The following is a 19,381-nucleotide window of genomic DNA, read 5'->3' on the forward strand; positions in this document are numbered from 1 at the left end:
TGCTGGTTTTTATGAGAAATGTCATTGTTGCTGTTTTGTGTTGTGAATTTACACTTCTTCTGTTGTGTTTATTTGTTAGAAAATAATGTTTGTTTTCTGCCAGAGCACCTGAATAATGTTACTGACAGTTTTTAAATGTAGCCTGAGATAGAAAATTTACGTGGTCGAAAGAAACCTTTTATCCCAGAGAAGTGGTAATATCTTGCATTAAATTTAAAAACCTTGGGAATTCTGCTACATTTGTTAGAATTATTCTAATTTCTTAGTATCTGTCAGTTTTTTTATGTATGGCAATTTGGCCCAGTTGGCAGGTTATTGAAATGGTTTATAATACAAGTGTGTACACAACCACACATTCTTTCACACATAGAAAATAAAAAGAGCAGCACAGGCTCGCTTATAAACATCCAGGTTGTAAACAAATGCTCTTTTTCATATGAAAGAGAGAAGTATAAAACTGTACTGCCACAGTGTGTTGTCGAACCGCTCTATGGAGTGACTACTGCATCTGAAAAAGCAACAAGAACACAAACAAAATGTGTGGTAAAAAATTTCAAAGGATTACATTACGAAGCCTTTTGGGGTCCTGAGTTTATCAAACATATAACAGACGAAAAGGCCAGAGTCCATTTAACGAGGAAACCGTTGAAAAGGATCGACAAACTATTTGAAGCATTTCTATCTAGATTTGACAGTTGTCCAGTGTGTAGTCCTGTCCTCTTCCAGCAAACAAACAAAATCTATTGTTTTCTTTATGTCCATGGCTCCTGTTGGTGACATTATGCAGCATCAGTGATGTTGACAGGTTAATGAGTTTCAAAGAGTTGCTCATCAGATAGGAAAGCAGCATTATCTTATACAGAGTCAAAATGATCCTTTACACATTGAAGATGATTTTAAGACTTGTCTGAGTAAATAATACTACTTTATGATTGCTGTGAGTTTGTCACACTTTAAGGGTCACATAGTATACTCCCTTGTTACAAGTTTAAATAAGTCTCAGAGCTCCCCAAAACATGTCTGTGAACTTTCTTAAAAAAAAAAAAAAAAATCAATTTTGAACTTGTATTGTATCATAATTATAAACCCCTCTATTTCAGCCATGCTCAGAACAGGCTGCTTCTGTAGCTTTAAATACAAGTAAGCTGTGTCTGACCACACCCCTCTCTCGCGAAGATAAAGTGGCTTGGGCTTTCTTGCTCCATGCCCAATTGTTTATGTTGGAAAGGCAGACTCACAGGGCAGGACAGTCGCGTAGCTGTTGGATTGTTACCCACCTGGGGGAGGGGTTACTGCCCTTTGTGTTGTCACAAAGGGAACATCTTCAAACAGCTTGTTTGAGCACACATTTTCTGAAAAGTGGAGGTTTGTAGACAGGCTAGGGACACACTAGTGTTAGAAAACTATGGTAAAGTGTATTTATATGTGACCTTTAAATCAAAGTATAACATATTTAGAGAGTAAAGCTCTAAATTAACACAAATGTTGTTGCTAACTTGGAGACGTGCGGAAAATGTCTGTCAGCATGCAGGCAGATAGTGGCCGAAGAGTTAGACAAAGTCAGATCCAACACTCTACTTCAAGTTCCCTATCAGTACCAGAATTACACAAGTAAAGATCAAAGATTTTGCTCTACACTTACAAACACCATCACACTGATACCTGGCAGCAGTCTGGTACAACCGCAAGTCTTGGAACACCGGTGGGTTAAAGAAGCAGTTTGTAAGATTAAGTGGTATTATGTGTTGAGGTTGCAAATGACAACCGGCTGATGGTTCCTCAAACACTTACTGAAGGCCCTCTCTCAAGATATATGTTGATTTGTCCATTCAGGGCTACTGTAAAAACATGTCTGACTGTGTAAGAGAGGAGCAATCCCTCTGCAGACATAGAAGCTCATTCCAAGGTGACAAAAACATATTTCCAGTTTCAGGGGATAATTGACAAAATGAAACATACTACAAAGTTAATAATGATTCCCCTTAATCTTGAACACTGGTTCTTTAAGTCCCACACTCAAAGGCACCTTGGCAAATGCTACAGAGACAAATGTACCCTCTTTCATTTCTGGATTTAAACCCACAACCTTCTGGTAACAAAATGTCTTCTTTAACCGCTGTCTGCCACACAACCTTATTGTTCCAAAATAAACTTTATCACATAGTTATCTGGCAATAATCTGTTGCCATGACATCATCATTACAGTATGGGCTGATACACAAAAAAAACCACTGAAATGGGTCTGTTTTCTCATATCACGTGGGGTAACTGAGCAAGTAGGACTTTTAAAGCTGCTACACATAAAACTGCTGTAACAGAGCTGACATAAAAAAAAAAAAAAACATGAAAAGGACTCCGGGAAAAAAGTAACAGGATCCAAACTTATCCATGGTGTGTCAAATGACTTTCGAAAATCTAAGACACCGGGGTGCTGGATCTTCTTCTCCTTTTTTTTTGAAAGTGAGGCCGATTGTATTTCTGGGATGTTCCGTCTACTGTGAGAGATACAAAAAAAAGCTGAGGTCTTGATGCACACACAGCTTTCTTGGGCAAAGTCTATAGATTCCAAACTCCACTTGCTGCCTACAATATTTTACCAGCTACCCATCTACAGAGGAAACATTTAACAGCCACATATCAAATGATACCAGCACCTTGCTAGTGGTACTTAAACCGCGTATGGATGTTTAATATGGAAAAGACCCGTTAAGGCATTCACATTAAAGCAGAAAAACAGGGTCTTTTTCTGTCAGTTGCATTGGTCTGTGCAGTATAGCTTCATTAGCATTGTAGCTAAAGTTGCTAGAAGTAGTATCTCAACATTTGAGATTCCCAAACTGAGTTTTTATAACCAAGTTCAAAGCCTAAAGATGTAAATCTATCTTATATTTTGCGAGGATAATAAACAAAAAGCAGCAACGTCTGAATTTAGATTCATTATTTTTGTAACAGAAATCGTTTTTTTATCCTTTAATCATCTGGTAAACCCCCAAAGGTGCAACTTCTCCTAATCAGAGCAGCTTGTTGGGTGGTCAATAAAGTTTGAGTCATTTATAACGACTCAAATGGATCAAATGCCAAATTTAAAGCGACTCCTTTGGTTTGGGGTCATGTTCATAAAGTGACTCAAACTGAAAGATTAGCACCATCCACCAACTAACTGCTAGTTAAATCTGCATGTGGCTGCTTTTCCTAAATCTGAAAGAAAATGGCTTCCTTTCAGCACTGTGAGTAACCCGGTAAAATAATGGAAGTGACTTGAGGGGAACTAGTTTGGATTTGAGTGTGCTCTGAGAATCCAGCATTGGTTACTGAGTGACGATCCTGTTTCTGTCAACAGCACGAGGAAAAACTCGTCCTTGTCTCTGGATCACTGCAGAGATCTCGCTGACTTTCTTACCAAGAGCAGGCTGCGGTTCAGTGCCCTGCTCACGATCACTGTGTCAGGACTTTTCCTGTAGCAGGATGCTTCATTGTTGCAGGTATTCTGTTACCTGGCAGTTTTTGTGATCGCAATTCCAGCCCCAAAGTTTTCCCAGCAGACCTTGCAGCTTCTACCGACGGGGCTGGTGTCTGGAATGCCTGGGGAAGGAGGTGGGGCTGGAGGAGGACGAGGGCGACATGGACGCCAGGGAGGCGGTGGCAGCGGCGTCCTCCGCCTCCTCTAGCTCTCCCGCTCCGTGAAGCTCCTGGCTGACGCTTGACTGTAAGGCGGCGGGGGTCAGCCACTCTTTGGGCAGGCAGCTCTGCAGGAACGGCACGCAGGAGCTGAAGTAGGCCAAGCGGTTTACCCAGCGAGGGATCTCCCTCCCGCACAAGATCTGAGGAGAAGAGACACAGCAAGAGTGAGTGGGGGGGGGGGGGGGGGGGGAGAGATGTAAGAAAGAGGTTATTAAAGATGTTATTTCACAAGCTACAGATAAATAAATATCAGTCATGCATATGTGTAACACTTTGCCTCATCGTTTACCAGCTTCATGTGTAAATGATTCTTATTCTACTGTTTAGTTGTCAGTAGTGTTAATGTTGAGTTTTTTGTAGTTTCAAACTTGGACTGTTATGTTGTGTGCATCATCAGCGCCCTCTTCTGGCCCTTGCAGACTTGACTATGTACAGACTTGATATGTATGCCTCATGCTGCATCCTGTCTGCATTATATAACTATATTTCTACTGCTATATTGTGTTTAGAGCAACTGGAACGAAAAAATGGATTTCTGATTCTGATGTGAGGTTGATTTCTAATAAGCACTGTAAAAAAGTTTTTTTTGTTGTTGTAAAATTGTAATTTCAGAAGGTGGTATGTTTAAGAGAAGTAATTTACGCTCACAAGGCTCTTCAGCTTGGCTTCATGATTTCAACATCACCTTGTCAGTGTTTTACATCAAAAGGTGGTTGTGAGATACCTGATTAACATGTTACTAAGATAAATGACATGTTAGAGCCAAAAGGGATTTTAATACATATAAGAGTAATTAATGCTGCTAATTTAATACATAGTTTAGCATACAATGCACTTGCAATAACTCAAGGCAGTGTACTACATTGTGTAAGTCAGTACACCTCATCCTGCAAGGTTTCCCATCAGCATTGCTTTGACATAAAGAAGAATGATGCTCATTAGCTGGAAAGAGATGTATCATTTTTACATGGATGAATAATAAGCTTCCACCTCCATGGGACTTGAGCCTTACACATGGCCTGTGGGAGTGTAAATAAAATGGGACAATTTGAATCAATGAGCATGAATTCCATGGAGTGTCTTCTGCTTTGTTCTCTAAAACAAAATGTTTTCATGTTGATCGGCAAATGTTTGACTTAATCCTGGTTTGTTGTCCGTGGTTTTAGAGATTTCTAGGTCGGAAGATTTCTGAGAGAATCTTCTGGGTGTTATTAAGTGTAGATGATCTTATAGGGGAAAAAAAGGTCTTGCATGTGCAAATGCATAACTGGAAAATACATCTGTCTGTTCTTGTCTGGGGAGACCAATGTAAAGAATTGTAAAATGTATTCAATAACCTGGCTTTCTCTGTCCATAACAAGCATAAAAAGAAATTCCAGTGTCCTACTGCTTGTGTGCCGCTATTTTAGTAACCGACTCATCTACTGTAAGCACCGACTTATTATACTTGAGGATATCTGCTTGGGGGAAGACCTTTTAAGTCTCTGGTGGATTTCTCTCTCATCTCTCCTTCCCTTCACAGACGAGCTTGCAGACACAGGCTGTTGCAACACTGTCAAAGTAAAGGTCTAATTATAATCACTTATCTCCATCAGATCTATTACAGCAACTCAAGACGAGCGGCTTCCAAGAAACGCATAGTGTTTCCCAGTCAAGGCTTAATTGTGATTTCATCTAAACACTCACCAAAGCTGCTGATCGTCTGTTTTTTTAAGTTTGTATTTAAAACGTTTTATTGAGGAGGCAGGAATAAACCATTCAGTATTACAGTTGTATTCTCTGTTTTTTAAGTTTCATGAGGACACACAGGCAAGTGGTTTATTTTTTCTAAGGTTTATTTTGGGGGCCTTTATTTTAGATATAGGACAGTGGATAGAGTCTGAAATCAGGGAGAGAGAGAGAGAGTGGGGAATGACATGCAGGAAAAGAGCAATCAAGTCGGATTCAAACCCGGTCTGTACATGGGGCGCACGCACTAACAACTATGCCACTGCCACCCCAGTTGATTTATATTTTAACTTCAAAAATGTTTTTACAAAAATGTAATCTAACTCACTAGGCAAGTCCAACAAATTCATATCTTGCCCAAAGACACTTAAAAATGTATAAAGTAGGAAGTAGGGATCAAACAAACAACCTGCTGAATAACCCCCCCCCCGCCTCTGTCTGTGTTGTAGATGAACAACAGCAGTGTACAAATAATCTACTTACATTACCAGATGTTAACAGTGTACGGGATGTGGATTTACTTTAAAAGCATAGGACTGACCTCCGAGTTGCATACACTGAATCCTTCCAGAGAATGAATGGTATACTTGATCTTTCAAACAAACATCTACATTCAAATCATTAACTTCTCACTGTCTCTTTAAATCGACCTCACAAGAGGTTACAGTAAGCATGGCAATGAAATCCTGAGGGGGCAGGCTTGCAGCCACGTGGTGTCAGCTGTGGGTTTGTTTCTTTATACTGTATGTATGATCTGTATGTTTGAGTTTGTGTGTATTAAACTGATTTTTATCTCATATTTTGCATTGCATTAACTATTTATTTTTCTTTACATTAGAAATATGTGGCTAGAGTCTGTAGGTTTTGTGTATGAGCAACGTGTGTTCTTCCTGTGTGTGTGTGTGTGTGTGTCTGTCTGTGTGTGTGTGTTTGCCAGCTGGCTCTGCGTGTCTGGACTTGTGGTGTGTCGTAATCCCCATCTCATCTCTAATCTGCTAACTGTAAGACTCCCTGCTCATTATTCACACAGGGCTACACTGACTGAAAGCACACACTTTTTTACAAGGTTGCAGACACACACACTGCTCAAGTGCTCAAACTCAGAACACAAAAAATAATCAACCCAATTATTATTTTTTTTTTTTAGAAATGACTATATTTTTATTCTACACATATGTTTTGCTCTAAAATGCATTAGTGTGTACAAACTGGCAGCAAAATCAACATCAGTGTGTGTGTGTGTGTGTGTGTGTGTGTGTGTGTGTACACATACCTCTGACAGTGCTGAGGAGAAGTGGTTGCAGTTCTTGTGCATGAGGTGGTAGGCGTTGCCTTTATACTCCTTCCCCATCTCCTCGACTATCCGCTCCACATCTTCCTCTGTGAAGTCTGTGCTGCCCAACACTATGGCTTCTCTGCACACACGAGGGGGAAGAAGAGAGAGTGGAGGCGGGTGTAACTATTTATTATTACTCTCACTAAGGAAAGTTCAGGAACAACTTCCAGGCATTTGGTTTTAACAATGCCCGATCAGTGGGTCTTGAGCAAATACAAACAATAAATACAAACAGATATGAAGCATTCACTTTTATTTTAAGATTATTGTTTGTTTTTTTGCCCTTATTTGAAAGGACGGCTAGAGACCAGAAATGTGGGGAGAAGTAGTGGGAGAAGATATGCACCAAACAACATCAGGACCAGGAGGCGATCCTGCAACCAGAGCAACGAGGACTGTGGCCTCTGGATGTGGGGGGGGCCTGCTCTGCCGACTCATCTAAACCAACACTCATGCATTCACCAAATCTCTAGAACATAATAATTCCACAGAGGTGCAGACCTGTCCTGTTAATCATTTACAAATAAATATCATGCCTTTCTCAACACACTGAGCAATATAAAGGTCAACGGCATTGTTACACCAGTATGTGCCTCTCAGTGATATATCAGTATTTGTGACAATGGTTTTTAATGTGTGCCAATAAACAAAGAAATACAGGACAAAAACAATGTCTAAACTTGTACACCTGTGGTTTGGCATAAATCATGGTACGGGACGAAAAAAAAAAAAAAAAAACTTCAAAACTTCATCCATTCAATATTTATTGAAACATTTGAGTCTGGATAAGTGTGGCCGAGCTGCTAGCATGGCTAAATTCAAGTCACATCAAGTTGAACAAAATCAAATCAAACACAGTCAACTCCACACATCGATCTACCAGGTTGATCCCTGAAGTTTCAAGGACGGAATATCTTGATCCAAAGTTTTGCACTGGGACAGGCACGCCTGATAATAAAACCATTCAAGGCTTTGAAATCGAAAAATATCTGAATTGGCCTCTAATAAACATTTCTACTGATATGGGCGGCTGATAACTATACAATACACTTTATTTACACTTTATCCCCTTGGGGAAATGTGTCTTGGACTCAAAGTGCTGCCAAACATTCAGCTGCTTCCCCTCGAATCAATAAATAAAAAACAATAGAAAAACCACATCCGCACATAAACAAACAGGCACATACCAATACAGAGCAACACAACATATATTCCACATTACCCATATTGCACAAGATACGCAAAAACACAGCATGAGAGATAAAAGACAAAGGTAAGAAAATATAAAAAAGCATACAGGGACACCATGACGCTATTGCACAACCTACACAGCCTTACCAAACATTATTCAGAATTTTTATCGACGTGGGAACAAAAGAGTTTTTTAAAGCGGTTCAGTTTACATCGGGGGACTCTGTATCGTCTGCCAGAAGGTAGAAGCTCGTACTCAGAGTGGAGGGTGTGAGACGGGTCAGACAAATACTCTCTGTGCCTGTGTTGTCTGTGTAAGGTTTACAAAGAAATAAACATGGCATTTTCTAACATGGAAACAGTTTGGTTATAATGCCCAGTGAATGTGTTACTTGTGTAGTGAGTACACATAATTTATTACAACTCCACTGCAGAAGAGACTTGATGGCTTCTATTAGTAGGTTGAACGATTAAGAGCATATATTGGTGCCATTAAAGCATAAGCCAAAATGAGTAGTAAGATATGAGCATATTGAGAATGTATCAATACATCTTGCATGTCTGCTTTTGGTAACACTTGGTACATTTTGCATTCTGCAAAGAGAAAAGCAGTGTCTGATTTATGGGCATTAGTCCCCAATGATCCATCCTCATAGTCTGGTGGCCTGCATAGAGACCGCAAGTGTGTCTGTGCGAGTGTATGTGTGCCAAGCAGAATCTGTCTAAAGCCACAGGGCAGATCAACTAGAGCAGAAGTAATACACAACAGTACAGCAGCTCTGGGTAGATTAACACACACAAACATACACACACAAACACAGACCCTGGGCTGATTGTGTGGGAGTCCTGATATCTCACCACAAGAACACACCCTAATGTAAAAGCAGTAAAAATAAGACACATACTTCACTCATTAACCCTTTTCACACATATGGAAATCTCCTGAAAAACTCCGGAGATTTGGCTACCCGGAGGGTCTTTAGGCTATGTGTGAACGCAAACAGCCGCATTTGTCGCGCAGACTTTACCCGGACTTTCTCTGGCCAGACCCCTAGTATTTTATCCGCAGAGAATCCGAGTGAGCTGATGTCTGAACGCGGCCGCATACACTCCGGAGATTTCAATTCGAGCCAATGGGACCAGAGTGACGTTTATATACAGTGACCGCCTAAGTGTCTGCACGCGACCACTACGATCTCCGTTAAACGGCTGCATTCTGTTTTCTGTTCGTCAGTATGTTGTTCTCCTCTCTTTTGTGGATGTTGTCATTCCATTGGATTACACATAGCATTGACATAAAGGCAAATATTCTCATTATAACGTGGTGTAGCGGACTCTGTTGCTTCGGCCGCTACTTCCGTGTTGTTTATTTACGTCACGTCTTACCTCAGACAGGGATAGTCTCCAGCTGTGAGGAGCATACGTGAACGGCTAGGTCGGGAGAATCTCCGGAGCAGTCCTCCTGCAATTATCTAGATATTCTAGATATACGGCTATTTATGCTGGGTTTTTTTTTGCCTCCAATTTCACACTGCCACAAGCCATGAAGACAAAAAGTGTGAAATCACAAAAATGTCTGTCACATGCTCTACACTCCCTGCTGTCGATTCATGTCTCTGCCATAGCAGCAGTAACCAGCAGGTTCTATTACAAGAAAGAGTGAGCCTAGTTTTAACCATAACTAAATGATGTGGCAACAGAGTGACTGTTGGACAGGGATTATTTGACTGTTCCCTTATTTTAGTGATCAACTCACCCTGACCCTAAAACACACAGAAGTGTTTTGTATTTACATGTGAATATATTTATCTTACTTTGTATTTTTATGTTTTTCTTTCTTCTTACAGTTCTTCTGTCACAAGGATAATAAACGAAATGATCAAATGTCCCGTACTCACTTGAACTTGAATGTCTCGCCCAGTTCAGTTGCTTCCCCTGGTGTGATCTCAAAGACCCCTGAGAATGGGTATGGGTGTCCGCCATAGGCGAACTCTAAGAACAGAAAAAACACACACATAAAAAGCTGGAAACACATTTTAGAGTGGCAACAAATTTCACACAAAAATCGTTTGTTGCTTAATAATAATAATAATAATAATAATAATAATGATAAACAGTGAAGGCCAGACCTAACCAGGCTTTCTTTCTGTGACAACATCTAAAGAGAGTGAGTCAACTGATATGTGTGGTGTCATATTTCAGAGTAATCGTACCTCTCCCATAGATCTCAATCCCTGAGTGAAAGACACCGATGCCCAGAGTGCTGGTGAACTCATTGATCCAGTACTGAAGAGCAAAAGAGAGACACAATCATTAGTGATGCACACACAGTTATAACATTCTGTATCTCAAATGTATATTCATAATAATCCTAGTATGTAGGGAACTGTAGGGAAATGTCCAAAATATTCACAATGCAGTAGTTGTGTTCACTCGTTTTCTATGTTATCTGCTTTTATCTAATTATCGTACCACCTCACTTCAGTTCAACAATAAATAAAAAAGAAAAGTAAGAAAGAGCTGGTAACTTACTATTAAGGCCAGAAAAAGTCTCCTTTATTGTTTTTTTCTTTTCGTTATTACTTCTATAAAAACTGACACACTTCATGGTTTGCACACATTATGCAAAATAAAGCTGTAAATAATCCAAACAATTCTCTAGCCTTGAAGAGGCTGCTGCACAGTTGACTTCGGCCCTAATCAAATATTCCAAGATTAAATGTATTTACAATCCGTCTTTATACCAATGGGGAAATCGTTCCAGAACTTAAGACCAATGCAAAAATGAAACTCTGGTGGGTCGTACTCACAAATAAAGAGTTACTCCTAGTGACAGAATTCTAAGAACATTCTTAGAATTAGGACATTTTCTAAGAATTTCCCCCTCAGAGTTAAGACTAGATCCTTGTAAAGATGAAAGTTATTCACAAAGCATCTTAGCCCTTAAGATCCCTCCTAAGGTGTCAAACTGTTAAGAGTAGTGAGGAGGACCTTTGACAGGCTTAAGAGTTTCTCCAGCTGAGGAGAAAAGGGAGAAATGATGAAGAATATTTTTGAATCGTAGTTTGGCCAAACAGAAAAAAAGTTATTAATGCAGACGTTTCAATCCATCTATGACTTTTTGTGAGACATGCATGTTGAGCTTCTCCCCATGTGTTACCTCCACAGGTACATCCAATCACTAATTAAGGCTCTACACATGTTGATGCATGTGAAGAAGCTGCTGTACAAGTGGGCATGTGATTTTCAAACATTTTGCATGTTATATACTTTGAAAGTACGTCTTTCAAATTATCACACAGATGCTGACCTCAAAACAGATTATATTTATGTTCAACAAACTTAAAAAAGAGAATCATTTCCTTATTTTTCTGAAGACTAAATGACAATTTACTCAAATCATTCATCTTATAGTTGAAAACTTCTAGGCTCATGCTTTTTAAATGTGCTATATAGAAAAAAATTGTCTTGACTAACAGCTTGCAGAGGAAACAAGTGTTTGAACCGCACGCCTCGCTGTACAAAAAGCTGCAGTGCAAACTTCCCTGCTGACACATGAAATAAGTTACAGCGAGATTGTGCTTTGCTTTTTTTCATTCTCTCATTGCGCTGAATGCACTGAATTGCACTCAGCAGAGGAGAATCAGAAATGATTCGATCCGAGCGTCTGATGTTTACAGAAGATCTCGTACGCACACAGACAATAAAGACAAGCCCACATACAAACGCATGGAAGGGCACGCACAGGATCCATTATTTCAGCAGCTGTGATCTCACAGTTCCATCCATCTTTTTAGTCCCGTGTCTGTTTAATGTCCTGAGGCTAAGTGGTGATTGGTTGAGCTGTTGCTAGGCAGAGTTTACTGGAGTGAAAACAGTCTTTTTTTCCCCCACAGAGGATGGAGCCAGGGATGATGGGATAGAGAGCATGATTGACTTATCAGGAGGCTAAATAATAACTCAATCTACAAGTATGAGGGTAAATTTAAAATATCATACCACTAACAGAGTGTGAGTGTGAGTGATTGAATGATGTTTTGTCCGTTTTGTGGAACCCACCCGAGATAGTTAACACACAGTTTTTCCGTCAAAACAAATGATTTGGCGGCTCACTCAATCAATTCTGGGTCACTTCCAGCATTTGGTAAATTCCCTTTTCGGCAAGATTTGATGTTTTTGTAAATTTGTTTGGGGACTGGCAAAAGTGTTCTGCCGATTGTAAATTTGTCTCCGCGCTCCTGAAAGTGTTTCACATCTTTTAAGTCTGTTTTCTTAATTGTAAATTTGCTTTGTCCTTTGGTAAAAGTGTTTTTTTGTCATTTTGTTTTAGAAAATGTTAAAATTCACCAAATTGTAAACTAGTCTCAAGCTTTGCAAAAGTGTTTCATACTTTGTCATTTTTGGTTTGCACTTCCCAGCCACCGTAATTTTATCATACGTTAACGCAAACAGTACCAGAACGGTGAAAATTTTGGCATTATGATTTTTGACCTTACTCATACACCCAGTCTTATCAATAACCAGAAGAAAATCAGCATGTTGTTGATAAAGAAAAAGTGATTGATACTTAAACCTACCGTCCACATTTTGATATATTTTGCCAAAATACTTAAAAGTCTAATTAAGTATTAAAAAAGAGAGGTGTTTTTTTAATTGTCTTATTAATAATTGACTCATCACTTCAGCACTAGTGAGTTTTTCTGTCAAGACACAGAAGCAACCTCCCTCAGTTTGGGTGTAATGAACTGTGCACAGAGTACACAGATGTTTATCAGACTGAAACCACAGCAAGCTATATTAAAACTGTTCTACTGCATGTAGCTGCTCAGACGTAGCAGTGGCAGAGCTGGCGGTATCTGCCACACATCTATTTGCAAATTCTAAAGAAGGTCTTTCAGAGTCTATCTCAAACTGTGATCATGAAAGGTGACTGTATCACTCTTTGGCTGCACTGAGCAGGTATGATGAAGACCACACCTGTGAGCTAAAATTACACATAGTGACAGGTAATAAAACACTGGCAGGCATTCGCATGTGTGTGTTGCACAGACTGAAGTAATGCTGGAAGGAAGGGTCATGTTTATGACTTCAGAAGAAACATGAGATGTAAAATGAGAAGGGAAGTATAACCATAGAGAGCTGGTCAGAGAGTTGACTGAACAGGTTACTTGTGATGACGTGTTGCAGATATTGGCTGGCATTAACATTAGACAACAGCTCTGACTAGGAGACCATTCAAACAAACGCCTTGACCTATGATTGTTAGTGTAGTTAGTTTAAAAATCCTGTGCTGCTCAAGAAAGAAACACAACTATTTTAGAAAGTGATGCAACATATTCATACACCCCAGAGTGAATGATGAGTCATCAACAACTATTTCAGGTTTTCCAGGACCTGACAAACTCTAAAATTTCACAAAGAATATCCATGCACCTACTTTTCTAGTACGAGAGTCTATGAAACAGAAGAATCACAAACAACAGTTCAAATATAAACCCCTTATTTTATGTAATAATGGGAAATACATTCAGTGTTTGATTACTACTCGATTCTCCTTGTATTTCTTACATTTCATCCCAATGTCTATGTATGTATATGTATACAAAATCTCCCAACTTGTCATATAGTGACTGAGCAACATCCCACCACACTATTTCTTACATTGCCACTGACAGGGTTTTTTTTTCTGCAGAAAGAATTCCTCAAATCATCTGATCACATTAAAAGAATGAATCTGTAATTCTTGGTGTGTTTCTCTAAGCACAGGAACAAAAGAAATATGTGTTAAAAAAAAAAAAAAAACAGCTGGTTCTGAGGCTGAATTAGCTCAAAGAATTTAGGCTTTTCCTCACTGCTTCTATTCATGATCCGGGGCTTTTTCTAAGAACCAAGAGCTTTAGGTGGCGGCAGTCCAGAAAACTTAAGACTCAGAGAATCCTCAACAGCATTTAAGTGTTAGATAAACAGAGAAAAGTACATTTTTAATCTGCTGCCTCAATCCCTCTGAGTTGTTTTGTATGGATGCCCAAACATGTAATAACAAGAAGCAGCCACAGGGTGAGTAGCTCTGTCTGAAAATATGTTAGTGAGCTAATCTCCCTAAACACACACACACCTCAGTGCTGAAAGAAGACTCTAATCTCAGCCTTCATTACTTCAGAGCTCATTAAATCCTTCCTCCTCCCACACATCACAGTGTGGCCTGCCTGCCTGTGTGTGTGTGTGTGTGTGCGCGTGTGAACTTGCTGATGCAATAAGTTCCTGTAAACTTAATCATCCCTCTACATATATTACTTTTCTATTACTATTTAAAACATTTTTTTTCATTATCCTACAGCTCTAAGTTTAAGCTGCAAAGGAAATTAGTTTTATTATTATAATTACTTTTAAGTCTTAAAGTATTAAGATGTTTGTTTAATGGTATATATACACTATTATGCTGCTGTGGAGTGGATTGCTGCCTAACTAAATTTCATTGTATCCGACATGCAATGACAGTAAACTATCAATCTCTCTATCCATCCATCCAGCCATCACATGCTGTAGTTCAATACTGTCATTTTCTTATTTCAGACTTTTCTCTTGAAATGATAAAATGGCAAAAAAAAAACAAGTCCTACACAGCACATCATGAGAAAAATAAGTGATACAGTATTTGTGTGATCGTGTTATTCTATATTGTGAAAAGGAAATTCATATCAATGAACAAAAATGAAGTGTATATAAGCTATAACTGACGCTTTGTTTTCCATCTGCTGTTCTTTGTTTTGTTTTTCACTTTGCCCGTGTTTGCAACAGGTTTCCTCCTGAATCAACAATAGGTGCAAAAAGCTTTTTTTTTTCTTCTCTCCACCCAGTTGGCACCAATTATGTTGAGGGTTGCTGATTACTAGTTTGAGTTTCAGATGAATGGATCAAAATGATGTGAAAGTATTGCCATTATACCCAAGCCTCACATCCAATATCAAAAGTATGCATGCTGAGTGAGAACGCATGAAATGACTTCTTATTGTGATAGCGATGTGTTCAAAATCTCACATCGCCATAACTTTAAAATGAGGGTTCATTGTGCAGCCCTAGGGGAGGATGCTGATCAGTGTTTCTAAAAGCACAAGGTGATAACCTCAAATAAATAATTATTATTTTACCAACCACTGTGGGGATTTTTTTGTTGTTGAAAATATTCCTATTTAAAGCAGCTGGGATCAGGGAATACAGACTCAAACCAATAAATCAATTAGAAGTAGTAAGCAATCTGTATAATAGTCAACAACTGATGCATAAAACATTACAGCTGCACTATCTTAACACTCTGCAGCAGACTTGTGCCAACTAAAACCAAACTGCAAAGGCTTAATAAGTAAATGAAATGCTACCAACCACGAGCCAAATGCTTTGGAAAGCTGCTGATAACAGATTCCAAGTTGATTATTTACTCCAATCAAATGACCCCAGAACTAAAGCAAACATTTCTGACATTAGACGTGCAATGTGTCCAACAAATGTTCCCCCCATGGAACACCACCGGCAGTGGATGCAGGGATGCCCCAGAAACAACACCGCTGTACACCCCCAGCTTGTGTCTCTCTCGTCTGAGCACTCAGCACTGTGTAGATTACACAGCAGAAAAACTCGATTAATGAATTCATCCAGAGCAGCAGCCACACCGATACTCTGACAACGAGACGCAGTTAAACCTATTACCCCGATACGTTCTCTCACACTATACACACTCAGACACAGCAGTCCTCAGTGCTGGCAGGCGGACAGGCGGTGTGCAGATAATGCTGTCTCATTAGAGCAGCACACTAAAGCACTCAGAGCTGGCCAGGAAATCCACTTAGCAGAGATGGGAGCAGGACGGCCTGGGGAACTGAAGAGAATGGGAGAAGCTGAAGGATGACAGTGAGGTATGGGGGGGGGGGGGAGGGGTGGGGGGTGTAGGTGCATTGATATGTGTATGGTTATTCCTGAAAGTCATGTGACAGTATCAATTCTCGTAGGGAAAAGAGGAATTTAGCTTTTAATCCAATGTGTTGTCTTATCGGCTGTTGTCTTATCTGTACAGTTTGCTGACTTCCATTAAGACAAACAGCTAGTCACCCAACCAGTCACTCAACTTGTGATTCAGCCAATAAAAAAGGTCACCTTTAGACCCTCAAACAGCCTACTTATTGATTTCACTGAGACCTCCATGTTGGGTCATCTCTGAAAATGTTCATTTTGCACAGTATACAGACTTTTAACTACAATGGATCAGAAATGTAATGTATCAATAAGTCAGTTGACAGGATGGTGGGCAATAATATCTCTGAGCCTTTATCCATCAGGTCTTACAATGGTGGTCTGGCAAAACTGGACATCTCAAGACGTCATTGAGGGCTTAATGATATCAAATATGGGATTCTCTTCATTAACCTCTTTTATTCCAGAAGTTGTCAAATACAGCTTCAAAGGAGACAGAATGAGTGTTTTGAAGTTGTAGTATCCGATCTTATTCCTTTCAAACCAATTTACGTATTTAGCATAATGACATGACAGGTGCATCAATCTTTTTAGCTAATTCTAGGCAGAAAGGCAAATAAAAGATTTTTCTTTAAATGTCAAACAAATAATCCATCCCTTGTCAATATTGAGTCAAAGGCCGCACTGAGTCAGACTCCAAACTGTTAAGTCAGCCACACAGTCAATATGGAAATGGTCACTTCAATTAATTGATATACTGTATGTTTGAATTGAGCATGTATTTTCTACAAGTTAGTTCAAATGGGCCGACAGGAAGTCTCACATTCAGGCGGTGAACATGTAGCCGTATTCCCCAGCAGTCAGTCAGTCAGTCAGTCGGTCGGTCGGACAGTCCCCTTTACAGCACTCAGGTCACAATCAATACACAGAGGAAGTGTTTGAAGTGGGGGGATGAATGAACGGACTGAGTGATCCCATTGTTTTCAACAAACACCAGAACGCTGCTGTAAACAAGCCAAAATCTTGTTCCCACAGTTGCACAAAAAAAAAAAAAATTACAAACACCAAAAAATATGGGTGTGTGAGTCCGTCTACATGCACGAGCAGGAACCACAAAATGATTTTAATTAGTAAAGTGTTCACTGTCATTCTGTCTCTTACTCACACACGCTCTAACATACAGAGTCAGATCTTAGACCTCAATGTGACAACGGTAGCTTAGTTAACAGGAAAAAGCACAAATTACTAGTAGGTGGAAGTGTATGTGTGTGTGTGTGTGTGTGTGTGTTTCAAATAAGCAGCTTCTGTCAGCTTTTTTGCATATGAAAGTGTGCCAAGGCCCCTGCAGTCGTTCACATGAATGGAAGTGTGACTGAGATAAAAGCCACTTGGACTAGAAAGAAGCCAATGTGGACCACAAGTCAAGTGAAAGACACGAGGAAGTGAAAGAAAGAGGGGGAGGATAGAAGGAGAGGAAGAGAGGAAGAGAGTACACCAGGAAAGAAAATAAGGCAGGGAAGGAAAGGATATGAAAATAAAACAAAATAGAACAAAAGACAGTAGTTGTAGGATAAGTTGAGTGAGAGGAATCAAAGCAGTGTCCTGACTTCAGTGTTTTGGGCTACTATAGATCATTTATTGCTCTATTCCTCTAAAACCATTGTCTGTAGCTCTTAACGTCAATCAATAGCCTCCAACTGTCTGACCTTAGGCCTGTAATGAAATACAGACAATTCATTCACAATCGGGGAGACAACAGAAATAAAAAAAGATTAAAAACTGAAAAAAAGGACAAAAAATATTTAGTCTCTCGTTGGACCAAGAGTAAATTCCACTTAATGTCTTGGGAACTTTTAAGAGGTAAGGCTGATAAGAAAGAGACAAAAATAAACAGCCTATAGTCACCAAGTAGTGGTGATGTCAGTGTACATTATGCCAGCCTCTGTCTGCTTTAAAACCCCGACCAACAAAACTATTCCCGTTTTAAAGGTACCATCTCTCCTCCCCAGGGGCTGCAAATCAATCAATGATTCATCAACAGATCAGTCAATTTCTCCCCCACCTCTTTATTCCCACTGAGTCACTTCTACATGGTGACACCATAGTGACTCAAATTCTGCCTCATTCCACAAGACATACATTCCCCCCCCCCCCCCCCCCAGTTTTCCATTGTTATAAATCAAGACCGTTTTCTTTTTAGCAGACTGAGCCTGACACACATTTATTATACAAACATACAGAAGGAAACACCTGGTGCGTCACTCATTGTTTCATTCCTACTACTGTACATGTTTTGGCAACATCAACTTAGAAAGAACAATAAGGACCATTTTGCTCCTCTCCTGATATGGAAACCAAACATTGTCAAGGTCCCACATGTGAGCTAGTGTGTTCTTATGAGCCAGCTATTGGGTTTCAAAGATATTCAGTCTGCTTTACCTTGCTGCATAAAAACACGGTTGGTTTTTCCAAAAAAAAAAAAAGGTCCTCTGGTACTGTCTTGGTGAAATGTTTTCTACTGGCCAAAAAGGTTTCCAAACTATTCATGTTTTAAGGGCTGACCTTTCCAAAAGCACTTTATGTCTAGAACAATTCTGGAGGTGTATTATGCAGTTACATGGCACGTGTTGCAGGAAATTGGCTGAGAAAAATCTGAACCCACTTCTAAAAGTGTTCAGTTCTGATAAGTGACGTGTTGTGGGTGTATAACCTATGTGGAACTGAAGAGTGCTTCATGGACACTCAAAACTAGATATTGTGGCTTTGACTTTCACACACATGCGAGTAGTAGCTCTGCATTGAGTTGCCTTTTTTTTATAATAGTGTTTGGCTCTTAGCACTGACATTGTTGACAAAGCAGGCTCAATAAACGACTGAACCACAGTCCTGATGTTAAGTAGCACAGAAGTGTTGTACATCCCTTTAGCTTTGAAACCCAGGATTTCTTCTTACCATATCATAAACGTTCAGGATGATCGGCTCGTTTGCCATCACTGGCATCAGGATTTTCTTCTTCTCTGCGGGTCTTTTTCCTCCACGCACACCTCCCCCCCCCACCCCTCCCCAACACCTTCCTTCCTTCCTTCGGTGCGAGATCCACTAAACTCTCGCCCTCCAAAAATAGACCTTACTCCTCCCCTTATTCCGAGCACTTTCACGATAGATGATCAGCTTGATTATTCGATTTCACAACCCGGTGTAAAAACGTTCCTACGATATTCTTACTGTCCAACATCTGACTTGCTTTGTCCAAATCCTCCCCCCCCCCCCCCCGTCACAGAGCAGCAGCAGCGGCAGCAGCAGCAGCAGCAGCAGCGGCGGCGGACAGATGAGCCCACTCGCTTGTCAGAACGGACTGGCTTGCTAAACCCGTTCAGCTATCGAGGTCGAAGTCAAAAAAGCGGACTTCGCAGGAGAAAAATCGTCGCACATGCGTCGTTTTGGCTTGGAAAAATCGTCAATCAATTTCCCCTACAGACT

At 40.0% G+C, this 19,381-nt stretch overlaps 1 protein-coding gene across 1 annotated transcript; it reads right to left on the reverse strand.

Annotated features, from left to right (window-relative positions):
- Positions 1–1,041: 1,041 nt before the first annotated feature.
- Positions 1,042–18,955, reverse strand: LOC132975551 (deubiquitinase DESI2). Its single transcript, XM_061040183.1, has 5 exons — positions 18,854–18,955; positions 10,150–10,222; positions 9,835–9,928; positions 6,683–6,824; positions 1,042–3,821 (listed from the first exon to the last, which is right to left on the reverse strand). Exons 1-5 carry the CDS (start codon positions 18,899–18,901, stop codon positions 3,555–3,557), a joined length of 624 nt encoding a protein of 207 aa, XP_060896166.1. The 5' UTR covers positions 18,902–18,955; the 3' UTR covers positions 1,042–3,554.
- Between the last annotated feature and the right edge of the window lie 426 nt (positions 18,956–19,381).

The sequence above is a fragment of the Labrus mixtus genome, chromosome 6 (assembly GCF_963584025.1).
Source record: "Labrus mixtus chromosome 6, fLabMix1.1, whole genome shotgun sequence".
NCBI lineage: Eukaryota > Metazoa > Chordata > Actinopteri > Labriformes > Labridae > Labrus > Labrus mixtus.